We start from the raw sequence: 21,000 nt of genomic DNA, 5'->3' as shown, positions 1-21,000 counted from the left end.
ATTGATCCTTTTTTTATACAAAGACTCAAATTCAGAGCTGCCTCTTCTCTCCGACTTCAACTTCCATTGATGCAAACAGCTTGCTATTTTACGAAGGCTTCCAGCCTGGTCAGTTTGGACTTATGATGTTTACTTTTTCACAGCTGGATGCTGAAGTCCGCAAACAAAGAGTGTCCAAACCAGGCCTTGTGCAAGTTTGTATGACATAAGCCACTGGGAATGCTTCATATTTTCACCACACTCCCTGTTAAACTAACTTTATTTAGTTTTTTGGGATTTAGGCTCACAGATGCAGGTATATCGTCTCGTCTTCGTGCCTGTCGGGTCGCGGGGGCAGCACCCTAAGCAGGGAAGCCCAGACTTCCCTGCAGGTATATATGTATTGCTTTATTTCTTGGATTCTCTTAAAAATCCATTCGAGACCTTCTGAACAACTAAAGCTAACAGGCAGTAAAGACCGAGCTTACGCCATGTCAGTCTTCCATCATTTCTGTCCGTCTCTGTGCTTTTTTCTTTATTAGATTGAAACTAGGCCAAATCAGTTTAGACCACTCTAAGGGAAAAGCTGAATTTTAGAATGAGCCCAATTACGCCCAAAAAATCCACAAGGGTCTGATTAAATAGGGTGACCTCTGTTTACAGCAGCAACTGAGGTTGCGCTTTCTTAACAGATTGCAAAAGAATTTAAATTTAATCGATTCAATTTAAATGAAGCATGTTTAGATAAAGTCCGTGGAGCACATTAAGTCTATCAGCACAGACATTACAGTGTTTTATTAATTTCCCTTCACTGTAAATCTTGAACTAAATGAACAATCTGTCTCTCTCTCAGGGAAAGCGAAGAAAAACTCAAAGTCAGACCAAAAAACTGGGACTGTAGGAAAAGGAGCTGGAAAGAAGATCACAAAGATCATTGGGCTTGGGAAGAAGAAGACATCTATGGATGAGCAGACTTCATCTGCAGAGGAAGATGTACCTACCTGCGGTAAGATCACAACCACAGGAGACCCTCCTGTCATTTAACCTATTTACTTCATCTCTCTAATCTAATCATCTTCTTCTTGTTTTCCTTCAGGCTATCTTAATGTGTTGTCCAACAATCGCTGGCGAGAGCGCTGGTGCCGTCTCAAAGAAAACCAGCTGCTCCTTCACAAGGACCGGGATGATCTCAAGAGCCACATCGCCTCCCTGCCCCTCCGAGGCTGCGAGGTCAACCCTGGACTCAACCACAAACACCCATTTGCCTTCCGTCTGCTTCGCAACGGCCAAGAAGTGGCTGTGCTGGAGGTGAGCAGCTGGTATCAGCTGGACTGTCATTCTTTAACCTCTCAGCATGAAATCCTGGAAATGAACTTGCTTTTAACTACACACGATTAGCACGACCATTTTCTGTCATCAAAAATGACCATAACACATTCATATATTGTAACATAAGTTTTCCAAGTAGGGCCAGTGCAGAGACCAGTTTGACAGATGGATGGTCGCATGGTTGACAGTGGTAAATGTGATAGACAGTTTAGCAGACAAAACATGGTGATTAGTTTTCGACTGTTCCATATAATCCAGGATACCACTGCTGTTTTTTTTTCTGCCATTATCTCAAACTGAAGCAAATGTCACCTCCGCTGTTGTTGCTTCCTTTATGGTCTTGTTTATATGCAACAAAATCCAACAAACTATTATCTGTTCTGCATTCCTTGACGCACCCCTTAGTGGAATTATCAATGAACAAATGCAATACACAAGCAAGGACATAAGCAGTTGCACTCCTAATGGAGCCGGTTGAATATGCAAATGCAAAGCTACAAAGCAAGTATATACACAGCCTAATACTGCATACATGTACCCTTTCTCCAGGCTTCCTCGTCTGAGGAGATGGGTCGCTGGTTAGGTGTTTTACTGGCAGAGACAGGCTCAACCACCGACCCTGCCACCCTTCACTATGACTACATTGATGTGGAAACCACAGCCAATGTCATCCAGCTGGCCAAGCAGTCATTTTGGTATTGAATCATATTTTGTCTTTCATTTTTACATTTTTCCTACTGAGTCCTGGAACAGCTACCACCTGTTTAACCCTTTAACGTTCAGACTAACAAGACTGTTTTTCCAAATCTTTTGGACAAGACTAAACAGAATAATTTTTTTTTTTTGTTTGTTTGTTTTGTTATCAAAGTCACTTCAAATTTACCTCTATCAAATGATAGACCAGGACCTTAAAGGGTTAAGAAAACTTAAACCCAAGAGACCAGTGTGTTTTATTAAACAGCATTTGTTTTAATTTCGTATTATAACATCAACTACATAACCTGGCACGTTTTCATTTGTTTATTCATTCAGAAGTTTATTTCATTCTTTCACAAAATAAAATTAGAAAATGAAAACATATACAAGAAAAGGTAGTTTTGAATGAAAAGGTGGCAGAAGGAAGGAATAAAACTTATAGAATGTGCCCCATCAACATAAGATCATGAACACATTTTCATTTAAACTTGGGGGGAAAAAAATCAACACTTTATTACCATCCTTCCCAAGGATGGGATTAAAACCCATCGTTCATTTGGACAGAATGGGTGTTATTCCTTCTGTAGGATGGGGCTAACGCTTGTCCTTCATTTGGAAAGTACCAACACCCTTACTTCCCTAGGATGAGTACATGTTAATAACATATTTAAGTACCAGCTCTTGAAAGTTAAGGACACATACTGTTAATGCCCTTAATAGAGAGTGAACCTTGATGTTTTCTCTTCAGTTTCACCAGTAAGCGTGCAATATCTCCCAACCCATATCTGGACAACCCTGTCAACGGCTACGCCTGCCCATCTGGTATGGCCTTGCACTACGACGATGTGCCCATAAATGGCATGGTAAGGAAGCCTTGTGGAGACATTCTTTTGTCAAGTGCTGGATGATTTTTAATGGCATTGATTGTTGACACTAACTCTTTTACCCCAATGTCTTCTTTGTATCATTTAATCTTTATTTCTTTCTTTTCCTTTTGACTTGTCTGCATGCTTGTCTGGTCTAACCCAAGGAGCTGGAGGCACAATATCCCAGTCCCAGCACAAGGGGACGCCACTTGAAAGATTATGCGAACTATGAAAACACTGAGCAGTATGAGAACATGCCTTCATCCAAACTGGCCAAATGCTATCCACCCAAGCCTTCTTCCACTCTTGCCTCCTTTTCCTGTGCTTCTGCTGGTCACTACAAAACTCCTGTTTCAAAAATCTCCTCTAAGTTCCTCTCTGCTGACTGTAAAACTAACAACACTGCCCAGGTGACTAACTTTTGGTCTTTAATCCCAATTTTTTCTCCTCTAATTCTGCATATTGACATAATTTTACAGTTTTGTGACTTTCTAGCTAGTTTCTTAAAGCCTAGGGACTAAAACTACCTAAGTGCATAGTTAACAGACTGCTGATTCTCATCCATGTTGTTTGCCTCTGTGATTGTTGTCTGAAGGTATTACCGCTTAACACTGTTGAAGCTTCCTGCAGAAACCTGTTTTTTTTTGTTGTTTTTTTTTTTTGTGGTAGGCTGATGGTTCAGTTTGAGGAAGAGAATAAAACTGCTACTGGAATAGTAAACAGGCTTTGATTTGGTGGTAAAGATGTTGATGTTGGTGACCCTTCAGCCCACCTTTCTCCTCAGCAGCCTGTAAAAGGTGTCCCTTGCTGTTTGAGATAATTGTAATTCAATCATTATCATGCCTTGGTCTGAAATCACTCCCATGTCCAAGATTTGGAAATCCTGTCAGTCTGGATCAATAAAGCCAATAATGATCACTTAAAAGCTTCAGTACAGTTGTACAACATGTTCAGTGTGTGCAATACTGGACTGCTTGTTGCTGGGGTGTTGTGGTTTTTCCTCACTTCTTTTCTCTTTTCTCTCACCTTTTCACGACAAATGCAGACTGTTTGTGTAATTTTTATTTTTACTGGCAGGTTCTAAGTGCCACTCTGCCTCCACGATCATGTTAGCCACCGCATCGTGTCGTATGGAGCTCTGTGTCCTCCTCACCACTGCTTCTATGTGTTTGCTGTATGTGGTATGGCCAGCGGGTGTTAACATCGCCTATGAGACCACAAAGAGCAGCTGTAGTAGGCTTTCATCCTTCAAGGTGAAGGGCAGATTGCAGGACTTAAAGCCAGTTTCACTGGTTTGGTTTTCTTCCTTAAAACTTTCCGTGTTAGAAAGGCAAACATCAATGAAATTAAATTAAATGAAAAATACTTTATTAATCCCCAAAGGGAAATATTGTAGTATATAATAATAATAACTAGAGGAGGTCTTGTTCCGGAGGCTGATGGCTGCTGGCAGGAATGATCTTCTGTATCTTTCAGTCTTACATCGGACCTGAAGAAGCCTCTCACTGAACACACTTTGTTGTTTCATCACTGTGTTGTGGAGAGGGTGTGAAGAATCCTCCATCATCTTCATCAGCTTGTGCAGCATTCTTCTTTGGACAATCAGCTCCAGCAGCTCCAGAGTTACTCCAAGCACAGAAGCAGCTTTCTGGATCAGTTTGTTGATTCTCTTCAAGTCTCTGGTTCTGATGCTACTACCCCAGCAGATGCTGCAAAGCTGACTGCACTCTCCACAACAGACTTATAGAAGATATGCAACATCTTGGTGCAGACGTTAAACCATCTCAGCTTCCTTAAGAAGTACAGTCTGCTCTGACCTTTCTTGTAGATGTAGTCAGTGTTGCATTTCCAGTCCAGTTTGTTGTCCAGCTGAACTCCAAGATACTTGTATTCCTCCACCACCTCCACCTCCTCTCCCAGGATGGAAACAGTGCTTTGTTTATTCTTCTTCCTCCTGAAGTCAACAATCATCTCTTTTGTTTTGCTGCTATTTAATATGAGATGATTGTCACCGCACCATTTAACAAACTGACTGACCAGTTCTCTGTACTCTGCTTCTTGTCCATCCCTGATACACCCCACAACTGCAGAGTCATCAGAGTATTTCTGCAGATGACAGGACTCAGAGTTGTACTGGAAGTCTGAGGTGTACAGAGTGAAGAGGAATGGCCAGAGTACAGTTCCTTGTGGTGCACCAGTGCTGCTGACCTCCATCTCAGACACACAACCTTTCAGTCTCACAAACTGGGGTCTGTTTGTGAGGTAGTCATAGATCCAGGTGGTTGTGGAGGTATCCACCTGGAATTTATGGAGCTTCTCACATAACAAAGCAGGCTGAATGGTATTAAAAGCACTGAGAAATGAAAGAACATGACCCTCAGAGTGAATGGTCCAGATGAGAGTGTGCTCTCTGGAGCAGGTATATGATGGCATCTTCAACCCCAAGTCCATTACGATATGCAAACTGGAATGGGTCCTGAAAGGTGTTTACTTGCTTGTTGAGGTGAGCCAGTAAGAGTCTCTCCAGGACTTTCATGATGTGAGATGTCAGGGCAACTGGTCTGTAGTCACTTGGTTCAGCTGGTTGTGTTTTTTTAGGCACTGGAACAAGGCAGGAGGTTTTCCACAGCACTGGGACTCTATTTTGTCTCAGACTGGTGTTGAAAAGGTGCTGGAGAATCGGACATAGTTGTTCTGAGCAGGTCTTGAGAACTCTGGGACTGACACCATCTGGACCTGCAGCCTTGTTCTGGTTCAGTTTCTCAAGTTGCTTCTTAACCTGATTGCAGGAGACAAACAAGGTGGAGGTCTCAGGATGTCCTGATGTGGAGGGAGATGAAGCTGTGTTCTGGTCCATGACTGAGCTGCAGGGTGACAGATTGGAGGCGTGACAGGAAAGCAGTGGGCTTATGGAGGGTGTGTGGTCTGTTGGGCTGGAGGTAGGGGGTGAACTGAACCTGGTGAAGAATATGTTCAGCTCATTAGCTCTGTCCAGACCTCCATCAGGCTGGTCCCCCTTTAACTTGAAGCCGGTGATCTTCTTCATTCCAGACCACACATCCCTCAGGTTATTCTGCTGGAGCTGACTTTCTAACTTCTTCCTGTAGTCCTCCTTGCACTTCTTAGTTTGGGTTTTAAGTTGTTTTTGTGTTGCCCTCAATAACTCCCTGTCTCCATCCCTGAAGGCTTTCTTTTTGATGTTCAGCAGCTTTTTCAGGTCACTGGTGATCCAGGGTTTGTTATTGGGGAAGCACCTCACTGTTCTTGTTGGGACGATGCTGTCCACACAGAAGTTTATGTAATCTGTCACACACTCAGTCATGGCGTTGATGTCGTCTCCATGAGGTTCACAGAGGACGTTCCAGTCTGTAGCCTCAAAGCCTCCTCTAAGAGCATCTTCAGCTTCAGCAGACCAGATTCTGATAGTCTTTGTGATGACTGGTTGCTGCTGAACGATGGGCTTGTAGGTGGAGGTGAGAAGAACCAGATTATGGTCAGATCTTCCTAAAGGAGGCAGGGCAGAACAACTGTATCCATTATTCATATTTGCATAAAATAAGTCCAACATCTTATTTTCTCTGGTGGAGCAGCTGACAAACTGCTGGAATGTTGGTAGAGTTGCAGAGAGGGAGACGTTGTTGAAGTCTCCGGAGATCGCCATGAATGAGTTTGGATGCTGTGTTTGTAGCCGAGCAACGACGGAGCTGATGACGTCACAGGCTGCGTCTGGTGCGGTACCAGGTATTGTATAAACCGCTACCAGAATAACACAGGTAAACTCTCTGGGTAAATAATATGGACGGAAGCTCACAGCTAACAGTTCCATGTCCCTTGTGCATCTCTTCTCCTTGACAGTAACATGTCCAGGATGACACCAACGCTGGTTAACCAGCACTGCAATTCCACCACCCTTTAGCTTTCCGCTGTGTTGTCTACTGCGGTCTGCACGGACCGTTTTAAAGCCCGGTACAGACACATTACAGTCAGGGATGTGTTCATGCAGCCATGTCTCGGTGAAGCACATAATACTGCACTCTCTGTATTCTTTCTGACACCTTGTTAGCATCCTGACTTCTTCCATTTTGTTAGCTAGCAATGTCCTGTTACCCATCACAACAGTTGGAAGAAATGGTTTAAATCTCCATCGCTTTCTCCCCTGCCTCACTCCCCCTCTGCATCGTCTTCTCTTTTGTTTCAACTTCATCTGGATTTGATGTGTTGTTTCACTGACAATCCTGATTTGTGAGAATAATTAGTTTATCCCTATGGTAAACAAGTCTTTGGTTGCCATAGAGACTCATCATAACAAGTCTTGAGAGAGCCAAAATATGCAGAAAAATCTTCTTAGCAGCACACCCTCTGAACCAGCATTAAATCCTCTGGAAAAACAAGACCTAATTTGAGCTAATATCAATATGAGAAGAGTTTGTACTTTTCAAAAAATCAAGATAGCAATTCAGAGCTACTACAGTTTGCTGCCAACAGAATCAATCTAGAATATTTAAAGCGTTGCAGACAACATCATTTTTAATTTGTCAGTGGTTGTATAGTGGCACACCAAAATAAGTCCCAGACAATAGCCAACATCAGAGACACATTACTGGTTGGGGAAATCTCACGAAAGACGGGATAAAGACGATGGTGTCGTTGGTTCAGAAGTCCAGAAATCCCCAAACTTTCAGCATCAGTCAGTGTCCTTCTTTTATGTGAACAACAATGCGCTTTATCTCTCCACTTAAATGTCTGACAACTTCTTGATTTCTAGAACCACCCAGTCTCTGCTTACTCCTCTGCCTCTCTGGTATTAATGACATCCATCTTGTGTCCACCAAATTAAACCTTTTCAGATTTTCCACCCATGATTTAATCTTGCATCCTGAAAAGTTTCTTCTTTTTTATTCTTTTTCTTGCTGAGAATTATGAAAATGATATTAATTAATCTTTATTGGGGCGTTTACCTGACCTTTTATTGCCGACATGTGGGCGGGACAAGGCAAACCCTCAACTGCTCCACATTTAGTGTTGATTCTGATTCTGATTTATAAACAGAAACAGGCATGAGAGGCACACAAAAACTGCACATGGGCAGTTTTTGTTTTCCTCTCGTCTCGTCTTCGTGCCACTTATCCGGGGTCGGGTCGCGGGGGCAGCAGCCTAAGCAGGGAAGCCCAGACTTCCCTCTCCCCAGCCACATTTGCCAACTCTGCGGGGGGATCCCGAGGCGTTCCCAGGCCAACCGAGAGATATAATCCCTCCAGCGTGTCCTGGCTCTTCCCCGGGGTCTCCTCCCAGAGGGACGTGCCTGGAACACCTCACCAGGGAGGTCCAGGAGGCATCCTGACCAGATGCCCGAGCCACCTCAACTGGTTCCTCTCCATGCGGAGGAGCAGCGACTCTACTCTGATCTCCTCCCGGATGACCGAGCTCCTCACCCTATCTCTAAGGGAGAGCCCGGCCACCCTGCGGAGGAAACTCATTTCAGCCACCTGGATACGAGATCTCCTTCTTTCGGTCACAACCCACAGCTCATGACCATAGGTGAGGGTAGGAACGTAGATCGACTGGTAAATCGAGAGCTTCGCTCCTTCCCTCACTCGTGAACAAGACCCCGAGATATTTAAACTCCTCCACTTGAGGCAGGACCTGACTCCCGACCCGGAGAGGGCAATCCACCCTTATCCGGCTGAGGACCATGGTCTCAGATTTGGAGGGGCTGATTCCCATCCCGGCCGCTTCACACTTGGCAGCGAATCGCTCAAGTGAGAGCTGGAGATCACGACCAGATGAAGCCAACAGGACCACGTCATCTGCAAAAAGCAGGGACCCAATCCTGAAGTCACCGAGTCGGATCCCCTCAACACCTCGGCTGCACCTAGAAATTCTGTCCATATAAGTTATGAACAGAATCGGTGATAAAGGGCAGCCTTGGCGGAGTCCAACCCTCACTGGAAACAAATCCGACTTACTACCAGCAATGCGGACCAAGCTCTGACACCTGTCGTACAGGGACCGGACAGCTCGTACAAGGGGGTCTGGTACCCCATACTCCCGGAGTACCCCCCACAGGAGTCCCCGGGGGACATGGTCGAACACTTTCTCCAGGTCCACAAAGCACATGTAGACTGGTTGGGCAAACTCCCATGCCCCCTCCGGGACCCCAAAGAGGGTATAGAGCTGGTCCACTGTTCCGCGGCCAGGACGAAAACCACACTGCTCCTCCTCAATCCGGGATTCGACTATCCGGCGGACCCTCCTCTCCAGGACCCCTGAATAGACCTTACCAGGGAGGCTGAGGAGTGTGATTCCCCTGTAATTGGAACACACCCTCCGGTCCCCCTTCTTAAAATGGGGGAACACCACCCCAGTCTGCCAATCCATCGACGATCGATTTTGTAGTCGTATCGTCGGACCTGCGGCCACATGCCTTGGACACTTGGGTGAAGAGGGGGGCGGAGCTTCAACTGATCACCACCTGGTGGTGAGTTGGCTCAGGTGGTGGGGGAGGAAGCCAGTCAGATCTGGCAGGCCCAAACTTGTTGTGAGGGTCTGCTGGGAACGTCTGGCTGAGTCCCCCGTCAGAGCGAGCTTCAACTCCCACCTTCAGCAGAGCTTCAACCATGTCCCGAGTGAGGCCGGGGACATTGAGTCTGAATGGGCTGTGTTCCGTGCCTCTATTGCTGAGGCGGCCAGCCGGAGCTGTGGCTGTAAGGTCGTTGGTGCCTGTCGTGGCGGTAATCCCAGGACTCGTTGGTGGACACCAGCAGTGAGGGATGCCGTCAAGCTGAAGAAGGAGTCCTATCAGGCCTTCTTGGCCTGTGGGACTCTGGAGGCAGCTGATGGGTACCGACAGGCTAAGCGGCATGCGGCTTCGGCTGTTGCCGAGGTAAAAACTCGGGCATGGGAGGAGTTTGGCGAGGCCATGGTTTTTGTGTGCCACATTTCACTTGGCCTTGTGAAAGCCTGAAAGACCATCTGTAGTGATCTTTGCTTCACACAATTTTATAAATGAGGCCCTCTGATTGAAATTAAGATAGAAAGACATGAGAGCTGCATTAAGACGTTTTGTAGAACTGTATGTTATAATCTCTGTAACGCAGAATCATTTTATAAGGTCAAGATATAAGGTAAGGTCATCTATGTTATTTAAAAAGTATCATTATTTATTTGTATTTTTATTGCTATGTTTCAACAAGCCAAAGGGAAAGAAGGGAACAACAACCAATGGGGTGGCATCAAAACAGAAGGTGATGCTCAAGAATCAGCCAAAGAAGAATGGAGTCAGTGGGACGAATGGGACCCGGTCTGTGAAACTCAACAACTCCAGTAAGTGTTGTGGTACAGGACTGTAAAAAGCTATCTTTTATTTTCAAACTACAGTATAAGACCCATAAATGCAAGAATGCCTGACTTTTCCATTTAGGTCTTGTGCTGTAAGGTAGCAGCGGGTCATGCTTCCCAGTCCCAGCCTAACTATTGCTGATTGCTTCATAGAAAAACTCCACAGAAATTTGGAACATGCACAATGTCTAAATTACACTTGGTTTAAGTAGAGAAAGGGGGGTAATGAAGTCAAAATTTACCCCCCCCCCCCCCCCCCTCCCCCCAAGGGGCAGATTTTGCTGCTGAGATGGGAGGAGCTTTCATGACTAGCAGGGCCCACATAACCAGAGGATGGAGACGTGGTCGGATTCATTTTCCATGTCCAAAATGGTGTTTCTCCTCTTAATATGTCAAGAAAAAGGATTGTCTGAGCTAGTGCAGGTTGCTATTTCTCCACATGGCAGGATGGAAATTCCAACTGTGCTGTTTTGGATGTTCCTTGGAAGATTTCCACAATCAAACATTCACCTTGTAAATTCTAGTAGTGGTCTGATTGAGCTGTTCTTTATAAACAGAGCAAGTTCTTGCCATTCCCATATTTTCCAGCAATTTAAGGGATGGTCCTGGTAATTAATGACTCCTCAAGGCTGTGGCTGGGAATTCTGGGTAGTTTGTTTCTGTGCACTGATATTCCACTTCTGGGTGTCTGTCTCCACTCTGTCTTTTACATCCAAACCCTGTCGTGCAGATGCCGATCAGTGCAAGTACGGAAAGAACCGCGTGGAGGCAGACGCCAAGCGGCTGCAGGCCAAAGAAGAAGAGCTGATGAAGAAGAAACAGGAAATCAGGAACCACCTCACTCAGCTGAAGAATGAGCGGAAAGACCTGCGTGCCGCTGTAGAAGCTGCTGCTGGTAAGACGGGACAAGGTGTCCAAAGCAACAAGAGGGAAAGTGTCTCCTTCTCTAACATGTCTTCACCCATCAGGAAAGCGATCACATGCCTCACTCTCAGAGCGCCTGACGAAGGTGGAGGATGAGTGCAGACGAAAGGAAGAGGAGCGGGTCAACCTGGAGCTGGAGTTGACCGAGGTGAAGGAGAGCCTGAAGAAAGCCCTGAGCGGAGGCGTCACCCTGGGACTCACCATTAAACCTAAAGCTGGCTCATCTGGCATCCAGGTGAAAATGCTTTCTTCCTTTTAGTATTGCTAGCTTGCGGCTACCACATTAGCATGCTGAAATTTTTGTTGTTGTTGTATTTGATTGTAGTCACCTTCCATGCTGCGGCGAACGCAGCATGAACCATCTCCGTTCTCCAGCTGCGATACCAGTGACACAGAGTCCTGTTTGCTGCCGGTCAACAGTGCTTCACTGCTCCGCCGCCAGCAGAGCAGCCACAAGTCCTCACCTGTTCGGGGACACGTCCTCCGAAAAGCTAAGGTCAGTTGCTCGCTCTCTGAAGGTTTCTGACTTAAACCAAGATGACCCAGGTTTCTTAAATGTAGAATGCATTTGTAGAACCGTGAGGGTTATGGAGCAAAACCAGTCTTACAACTTAAAGGAAGCTTTTAAAGATGTAAATGATATTTGAGGTTGAGAAAATATACTAAGCCCTTTAAAATAGATAATTGACATAATACACTATTCACAAAAAGTTAGGGATATTCAGCTTTTGGGTGAAATTTCCCAACAAGCCTAAAATGCATTCAAACCTGTACAGGTGAACTTAATGTGATCTTCTCTAAGCTTTTAAATGCACATGTCCAACTGTTAAATGTCTCCATAAATTTTGCACAAGTTGCTGTTCTCTAACAAGGAGCTTAACGGCAAAAATCACGGCAGGTGTGTGATCCTTGAATTGACCAATAAATGTCCTGGTTCAATTAGAGCTGGTGTTTAAACAGTTGTCCTCATCATGCTGTTCACATTTTGACATCATGAGACCAAGACGACACCTAACAATGGAACAACAGTCCCTTGCCATTGCCATGCTTCAAACAGGACGTTCTCAGACAGAAGTGGCCACTGAGCTTGGAGTGTCACAGAGTGTCATCAGCAGGTTGCAACAGAGATATGGAGAGACTGGAAGAGTCACAGAAAGGCCTAGAAGTGGACGTCCTTTGGCCACATCCCGTGCTGATGACCGCTACATTGTGAACACTGCCCTGAGAAACCGGATGATGAATGCCACTCAACTCCAGGCACGTTTAAGAGAGGTGAGAGGCACCCAAGTGTCACGTCAGACCATTCCAAACCGTTTCCATCAGCGTGGTCTGCGTGCTAGACGACCTGCACGGGTACCTGACCACACCACCAGGCACAGGCATCATCGTCTTGCATGGGCCAGGGAGCATTTACGCTGGACGAGGAACCAGTGGGCCTCAGTGCTGTTCTCTGATGAAAGTCGACTCACACTGAGCAGAAATGATGGCCGGCAACGATGTTGGAGACGTCAGGGAGAGCGCTATGCATCAGCCACTGTTGTCACCAGGCCAGCTTTTGGTGGTGGCGGTGTTACAGTGTGGGCAGGGGTGTCCACTTGGTACAGAACTGCCCTACTCTTTGTGAATGGTACAGTGACAAGCCCATACTACCTGAATAACATCATTAATCCAGTGATTGTGCCCCTACATGAACAGCACAGGCCTAATTTCATCTTCATGGACGACAATGCTCCTGCTCATCGAGGCCGCATCATCAGGGAACGACTGTTGGAGACTGGTGTACCTCAAATGGAACGGCCTGCACTCTCTCCAGACCTGAATCCCATTGAAAACCTGTGGGATCAGCTGAGCCGTCGTGTAGAGGCTCGAGACCCTGCACCCCAGAACCTCAATGACCTGAGGGCTGCCCTTCAAGAAGAGTGGGATGCCATGCCTCAGCAGGCAATAAGTTGCCTTGTGAACAGCATGAGACGTCGTTGTCAAGCTGTAATTGATGCTCAAGGGCACATGACCAGATATTGAGACGTTCACATTTTTTGTTGTGGTGTAACTACCATTGTTGTTACCTTTTGTGTTGAATGAATTTTTTGAGATGAGGAAATCAGTAGTGCATCCTTCTACTTAAATGTCTTACTTTTATGATATTATATCACTGTAGCATGAACATATTGCATTTTCCATAAATTTCACCTGAAAGCCAAATATCCCTAACTTTTTGTGAGTAGTGTAATTGCTAATGAAAAAAAATACACTTTCATCCCATATATGAAGAACATTTAACGTTTGTGATTTTATTAAATAAAACTGGTAGGTTTATATTCCCAAAAGGAAATTAAATGTTAAAATTGTTTAAAATGTACATGCAGATTTCATGGTTACGATCAGAAGTTTTTCAAAAGATATCATGCATCAAATATGTTAGAAATATTAAACATTTCATGCATCTTGGTAAAAGGGATTTTTTTTTTTATTAGCTTACTCTGCTCAGAAAGTCATTATGTTAAGTTCTACACTCTGATGTATTTAATTTGAGGGGGTGCACAGAGGTTAATGTGAAGTTTGTATTTGAGACATTCCGTTTTAAGACCAGCTGCTGTGTCATCTTATGATCAAAACATTGTTTACAACCCCTTGCAATATAATGTGACATTTGACTTCTGCCCCCTGGTGGACAGCTTTGGCACTACAATAATTCAGACATTACATGGTAATAATCTCTCTCTCTCTCTCTCTCTCTCTCCATATATATATATATATATATATATATATATATATATATATATATATATATATACACATATATATGAGCAAATATATGTTATATCTTTTTATATTTAGATAACAGACTAAATAAAAATCTCGGAATAGAAAAACTATTCTAATAGTTTTTTACTGGGCCAGGAAGTAAAATATTGTTTAAAATTATTTTCTGAGTTAACATTGCTTAAAAAGTCAAATTTCTGCTAATTGTTTTACACATTTGCAACCGTAATGAAACTGATTTCATGTCACATTCTGTTTTTTATTTCAATGCACATGATACTGTATCATGGAAGTGTATAATTTTAAGTTGCAGTACATTAAACTTCTTCAGTCTCACATGATTTTTTCAAACAAATAGATGGAATAGAATCTAATGGCTGAAATTTTAATCTTTATAATTTGACCTCATAATGATGATGTAATTAGAGTTTTTTTTATTTTTTTTATTTTATTTTATTTTTTTTTATTTAAACCTGTTTGAATGTTAATCAACATATGATTGTTTTAACTTAAACAACAAAAGCTTTTGTAATCATCTGGTCACATTGTTATACACACCGCTAATCGTGAACCCATACCGTGATACACACAAAGTCGATTTCTGCCCTGTTGCTTCTCCTGATATTTCTCCATTCTTTGCTGTGGGACAAGCGGTGATTTAGTAATCATTATTTTAGTATTGATCTCAAGAGGGATAAAGATTCTAGCTAACCTTGGCAATAAAGTAATGTAAAGTTTAGTTTAGTTGATTTTATCAGCAAACCAAACAAGACACGAAAGACCTTTGTATCACCGTTTTTGTCATTTTTCATGTCATGAAATTACAGCTTTCATGATTTGAATCATTTCAAGGATCCAAAATATTTAAGAATATATATGAAAATGAAAAAATATATGAAATATTTATTTCCATTATTTTGGCTGTGGAAAAAGCTGATTCTCCTGAAGTTGAGCTCATCACAAATGAAATGTCTGTGTGTTTGTCTTGTAGGAATGGGAGCAGAAGACCGGCACATAAATCCCTCCTACTGTCACATCAGTCCTTCTTTTCTGCTGAAGACTTTGTGTATATATTTATTTAAAGATGATCAGAGCATACTGATGAGGACGCAAGTGTAGCTTTCATGCAATCCTGGTTACACACCACACCAATATCACTGCGTACAGACACAGCAGCCTTGGTAAACCTCTTTGCTACCAAGCATGCTCAGTGTGACCTGTCATTCCACTTGTATTGTCATTCTTCATTTCTGTTACAGCAGCCACTTTATATTTCCCTCTTTTAATATCTGTTCACACAGTTTAGCTTTAAAAAAGTAAAAAACAAAAACAATTATTTATTTGTAAATGTTTAACAGAAATACTGACTTCCCTTTGTTTTGTTTTTTACTTGATGTATTTAAAGTATTTTTCCAGATTTTGTGGATCACCAACATGTTTCTTACACATCCATAAGATGTCTTCCAGTGAGCTGCATCTTTAACAGTCACCCTAACACACCAGCACCTCCTACTGGGTTTTAAAAGGAGCAGAATAGATTTACTCTATGAGAAACATCTAAAACCTGCAGAACACTGGTCCAAGAGGTCTGGAGTTGGTAATCCCTGCTATAGATCAGCAGAATACCCCTGAAGACCCCTCACAGCACCAAAGGTTATAACAGTGTTTTTCAACCACTGCAGTGACACCATGATGTGTTTTTAGAGATTGTCAGGTGTGTCAATGGAAATGGTCTTATTCATTTTTTTTTTTTTTTTTACAAGAACGGCTTCATACTGTTAATACAGGCTACAGAGTTTCGTTTTTCAACATTTTCAGTTTTTGTTATGCCCTGTGATCTTTTCAATGAAAACGATGTAGCTTGGCTCAGAAAAGGTTGAAAAACACTTGTTATAAACCACGTTTAGGGTTAGGATGTACTTGCTGTGTATGTTTAGCTATGTCGTGTATATACTCGCTGCAAACAACACAGGCATGGTGCACCAAAATGTTCAATACTTGAGGTCAGTGCTAGGGGAGAGCACACAACACAAGGGCTGAACTAGTGACAGGGTCAATATGACAGTAACGCTGTATTTCTGTGGCATTTTGGTAAACAGTTGCTAACTGTTGGGTATGAGTGTTTGTCACTGTGCAACAGGGAGGAACAATTATTGAATTGCTTGTAGTTGCGAACAAAGTCTGAGAGGTGCTCTTAAAGCTATCCATCATTCTTGTGTCGTGCTCTTTCACTCTTCACACGAGTGCCTCTAGTGTTCAAGTCAATATTGTACCTCATGCATCTGACACATTGTGTTAACGTGGATGACCTATGTGCCACATATACTCAGAGAATTCATGGGTGCCATGGTACATACGTAGACGTGTTGCCTGCAAGTATAGTCTTAAAGAAAACAGATGCAGTGTGTATGTGTTTGTGTGTGACAAAAAGCTGGTATTTGCTTCCTAAAGCTGTGTTGAAACAGATAATTAGTTTGCTCACACCTGATAGAGAAGATAAACTCCATCAGAGCAGAGTGCTGGTCTGCTGACACAGATCTCCAAGCTCCTGAAAAAGTTAGACTGATCACGTTAATTTAAATGTGTAGCTCATGGGAGCCATCGAGTTCTCATCAATAAGGAAAATGTAGCGTCTGCAGCTCACAGTCGTTTAAATGTGAGTAATCAGGCTGAATTAACGTGACATCATCTAGCCCAGGGGTCTCCACGTTGGTCCTACGAGGTCTGCAATCCAGCAGGTTTTCCAACACAGCTGATTCAAACTATTGATTCTTTGAGCAAACCTGATAGGCTGTTAGATCCATTTAATTCAGGTGTGTTGAAGCAGAAGTACATGGGAAACCAGCTGGATTGTGGGCCTCGTAGGTCTGATCTAGCCCAATCAGTCAAAAGGGTTTTGTTATTGTCCACCGCCAACCCTACAAACTGACTAAAATTCCAGCTAACAAGTTTCTGACAAAAACGGAAAATCACACATTTCGGAAGTATTTAATTTAAAAAGGTGTTGTGTTTGCAGGAGACTGCATCCATCATTGATTGGTTTCTTCTTCTCCGGTCGGCAACAGATAGTCTGAAGACGTTGGCACTCAGCTGCTAACGGAGAGACTGAATCTGTAATGTGATGATTGACAACTGCTGCAGCAGTTGGTGGGTCACTGCTCTCATCCATCTTGTCCATCTCCTGACATAAAACCACTGCATACTGTAGCTGTGTGTGTGTGTTTGTCTATATGTGTATATGTGTGTGTGCATCTAAATGTGTCCAGGGCACATTCCCCTTGCTGGGTTCTGCTGTGACTTCCGACTGACACACAAACTGATCAGTTTCACGTCGTCAAGCTGCATTTTCTACTTTACTGCCTTAGCTTGGCTTTATTGTCGATACTGCATGAGTGTAACAGGTGCGTTTAGAGGCTGCTGTGTTTGCGTGCAGTCCTTTCAGTGCTCTATAAAGCACAACAGCCTCATCTGCTCTGCAGTCGTCTTCCAGCCTGGTTCTCCACCAGCCTGCGAGCTGCAACCCAGAGGACAAGTAGAAACATCTAACTGGAAGAATTTAGCAAGAATAAAGCAGGATGTTGGTGATTGTCAACCGGCAGGGCATTGTGGGAAAGTTTGGGGGTTTGTGTGTTTTTGCACCTTATAAGTTCTTTGTGTTGTATATCTCAGACGGTCTCCACCTCGGCGACAGACTCACTTGTATATAAGTGAATAAACTTTCTGATCAACATGATTGTTTTATTTGACTCCGTCATTCAGTCTGCAGCAGGTAAGACAGCTTAATGCAGGATTTAAACATACAGGAAAAGAAGTAATTCACTTATTGTGTTGAAAAACGGGTTTGCAAACGTAGTGGACACTTATTCTGTGAGGAGGTCTTTCACCTTCAGGAAAATTAGATTTTTTTTAAAACAATTTTCTTCATTTTCACATCTTACTCCAGGAAAAGCCCAAACCATAAAGATTTGTTAGATCAAGGGCATGAAAACTAAAAGAATCATTAGATCAGCACAGGAAATAGAAGTCTTATTATGTATTGCATTATATGAAAATGTATTTAGGTATAACATAGTGGCTCCTGTCAGTCCTCAGTAAACCACATCTAAAGTCTAACTTTGGCTAACTCATTGCATGAAACAACTATTTGGTTCATGCAGATTTTGTGGAAGTGTGAGGAGTCATTGTGGAGCGCAAGTAGTTAAAAACCTGTGGGACGCTTTTAAACCTTCAAATAATATGTGAGGTTTAGAAAATACAAACATTTTCAAATAGATGATCCTGTTTCCCTCTCCTGTGTCCACATCCTAGTTACACAAACCCCTTTCCTTTCCTGTTTAAACTTTTCTGGAAGTGACATAGAACATGAATATTACTCTTCCTGACATATCACATGGCACAACAGACCAAAACTCCATACTTGGTCAAATGATTGGTTTTAGGATGCATTTATTAATAAATCTATATCATCACACATTTATGTGATCAATATATTCTTCATGTACTCACTAGAAAACACACAATACTGATGTAAACTAATTATATTACACCTTTTTTAGTCAAATAACCATTTCTTGTTTCTGACTAAATCCAGTTTACAGATTACGACAAATCGTTTCAGCCCACAAAAACAGACAAACCAGTGACATCTCAATCAGATGATGCAGAAAGGTACTTTTGTATATGATCCGATTAAAAAGGTTGAGTTTATTTGTTCTTTTCTTTTTCTTTCTTTTAATTTGGATCCCCATTAGCTGCTGCTAAACTGCAGCTATTCTTCCTGGGGTCCGGCACATAGAAAGCACAACATTTCACACTATAAGCAAGTAAAAAATAAAAGTAAATGTATTCTTATACTGTTAAGAGCACAGACAGTTTTTGATATGGGCAAGGTGGGCGACCGCCCAGGGTGCAATCTATTTCAGGGTGCACAAGCACCCTCAAAAAAAAAAAGAAAAAAGAATTCCAATTTTCGAATACAGCTCATTTCTAGATCAGTTAATGGGAGCTCTGATGATCACACACACACACACACACACAATACACACTGCTGCTTCCAAATGAGAAAATTAATACACAAATCTGCATCAACATGAATTCGTTCACATCAAGTGACGTCAGTCTTAACTCTGGGTGTTTACGATGTTAAGTTGAGTCAAGTATGTATTATAGACAAATGACCAGAGAAACCATCTGGTTCCCAGTTCAGAATTAGAAGGAAAGAAGAAGAGGAGAACAGACGAAGGTCTGCAGGTCCCTGAGTGACGTTACTGTACTTGTGATAAAGCACTATTTATTATCCTCTTGCTAACACGTTGCTACTTCGCCACACTGTTTGTGGTTTTTAGCTTTGCTGCAGCAACTATTAAAGTTTAAGGCATCAAGTCATACGGTTAATTTCACCAAGAGGCTGGTTTGTGTTTGCAACACAAGTTCACATGTTAGTCTGGGAATTTGGTAAACAATAGTTTACACCTGACTCTGGATATATTAGAACTGTGACTAACTTTGTTTTCTCAAGATAAAGAGATAATTATCTTGTTACGACAAAACAAAGTTGGTTATGCCCTGATAATGAGACAATTATCCTGTGATCACAAGAAAACGCTCTTCGTTGTCTCAAGATAACAAGGAAATTAAGTCGTTATCTCGATGTAAACTGGAAAAAAAAGAAAAAAAAAAAAGATAATTTGTAGATTTTTATGGTTTATTTTAATTGGGGATGCATTCTCTATTCTATTCTATTCTATTCTATTCGATTCTACAGTCATTTAGCAGACGCTTTAATCCAAAGTGACTTACATATGAATGAGAACAACACAACCAGGAAATCAACAGTAAGAACATCATAGGAAGGTGCTGGCGGACTGCTGTGAGTCCAGTTGGATGCAGGTGATGACATGTAGCGCTATGTTTGAAAATGTCTTTTTTTTATTTTAAAAAATAAAATCAAGTAATTTTAATTGTATTTCACAACTGTGTGACACTTTGTGTTGGTCGTCCACATAAAATTCAAATAAAACATATTTATGTTTGTGGCATGTAATATGACAAAATGTGAAAAAGTTCAAGGGGTATGAATACTTCTGCAAGCCACTGTATGTCCTTAAAATCCACATTATAAAGAGAGTCAGTGATCAGAAGTGTAAGGAATACTGACTATTTTACCCAGTTTGAGGCTGAAATATGATCTTGAAAGTGTCATGAGCGCTTTCTCTCCGCCCCCCCTCCCCGTCCCTGCTCTCTGATTAGTCCCACCTATGTCTCAACACCTGCCAGCTGCACAACCATGGCTAGTTTACCACCGTTTCCAGTAGTGCGGGGCGTGTTAAAATATGAACATTTTTGAGGAAGAAGTTTAGAAAAGGGAAAACACTTATCCTCCGGAGCCACGTCTCGGTCAAGAAGAGGCAGTCCAGACCTCAGGCCACAAATAAGTCATTGAGGACAAAAGTTTTTCCTGTTAATGATCTGGTGTTGAGAAGGGCCAGTTGGAGTGACACATACACGGTGTCAGAAGATTGGGCTTAGCGTAGCAAGGGGAGATTCTGTGGATCCATGCTGTGTTTTACTCCACCTCTAGTCAGGTGAATGAGGCGCGCCTTTTGCGCTCCATTCTGGGAGCACCACGTATCCACTTCAGCGGCGCTTGGTATGACTGGGATGATCCACCACCGCATGCAACCTAGCGAAGAAAGACAATCTGACTGAATAGTGTCATGTCGTATGTGGACACTGTTGGCACTAGACCGCAGTTAAGCCCTCACTCATACAAGCTCTGGAGCAGTAAGCACTGAGCATGCAATAGGTCCGGTGGTATAGCAGCAAAGGGAGGAGGGCTATCCGAGTTTTTCTCAGTATAAACTTGCTTTAGGAACAGTTAACGTTGATCCCGAAAGGCAAGTAAAGCTTGGCAATCAAACAAGCAGAACTTAAACTTCTTTATAACTTCAATCTATTAATAGAGTAAACAACAAGACAAACATAAATGAGACGGGCTGCCGTGCACACTGCTGGCGCCATCTTTGTCTCAGAAAGATGCAGAAAAATGAGTCCACGCCTTTATTACTTCCAGACTGGATTACTGCAATTCCTTATTTATGGATTG

General features: G+C 42.7%; 1 protein-coding gene across 1 annotated transcript in view; it reads left to right on the top strand.

Moving 5' to 3' along the window:
- The window catches only part of afap1 (actin filament associated protein 1), a gene marked incomplete at its 5' end in the record, with an annotated part of 97,185 nt that extends 79,610 nt beyond the window's left edge, over positions 1 to 17,575 (top strand). Inside the window, 9 exons of the mRNA XM_079257495.1 lie at positions 833 to 985; positions 1,076 to 1,287; positions 1,858 to 2,003; positions 2,753 to 2,867; positions 10,064 to 10,193; positions 10,939 to 11,103; positions 11,177 to 11,367; positions 11,458 to 11,628; positions 14,887 to 17,575. Coding sequence (XP_079113621.1) covers positions 833 to 985; positions 1,076 to 1,287; positions 1,858 to 2,003; positions 2,753 to 2,867; positions 10,064 to 10,193; positions 10,939 to 11,103; positions 11,177 to 11,367; positions 11,458 to 11,628; positions 14,887 to 14,913 — 1,310 coding nt within the window. The 3' untranslated portion in view covers positions 14,914 to 17,575. The remainder of the gene's footprint in view (positions 1 to 832; positions 986 to 1,075; positions 1,288 to 1,857; positions 2,004 to 2,752; positions 2,868 to 10,063; positions 10,194 to 10,938; positions 11,104 to 11,176; positions 11,368 to 11,457; positions 11,629 to 14,886) is intronic.
- Between the last annotated feature and the right edge of the window lie 3,425 nt (positions 17,576 to 21,000).

This window comes from Telmatherina bonti (assembly GCF_933228915.1).
Source record: "Telmatherina bonti genome assembly, chromosome: 18".
Taxonomy (NCBI): Eukaryota; Metazoa; Chordata; class Actinopteri; order Atheriniformes; family Telmatherinidae; genus Telmatherina; species Telmatherina bonti.
The sequence above is the reverse complement of the archived record's forward strand: the minus strand, read 5'-3'. Positions and strand labels throughout refer to the sequence as shown.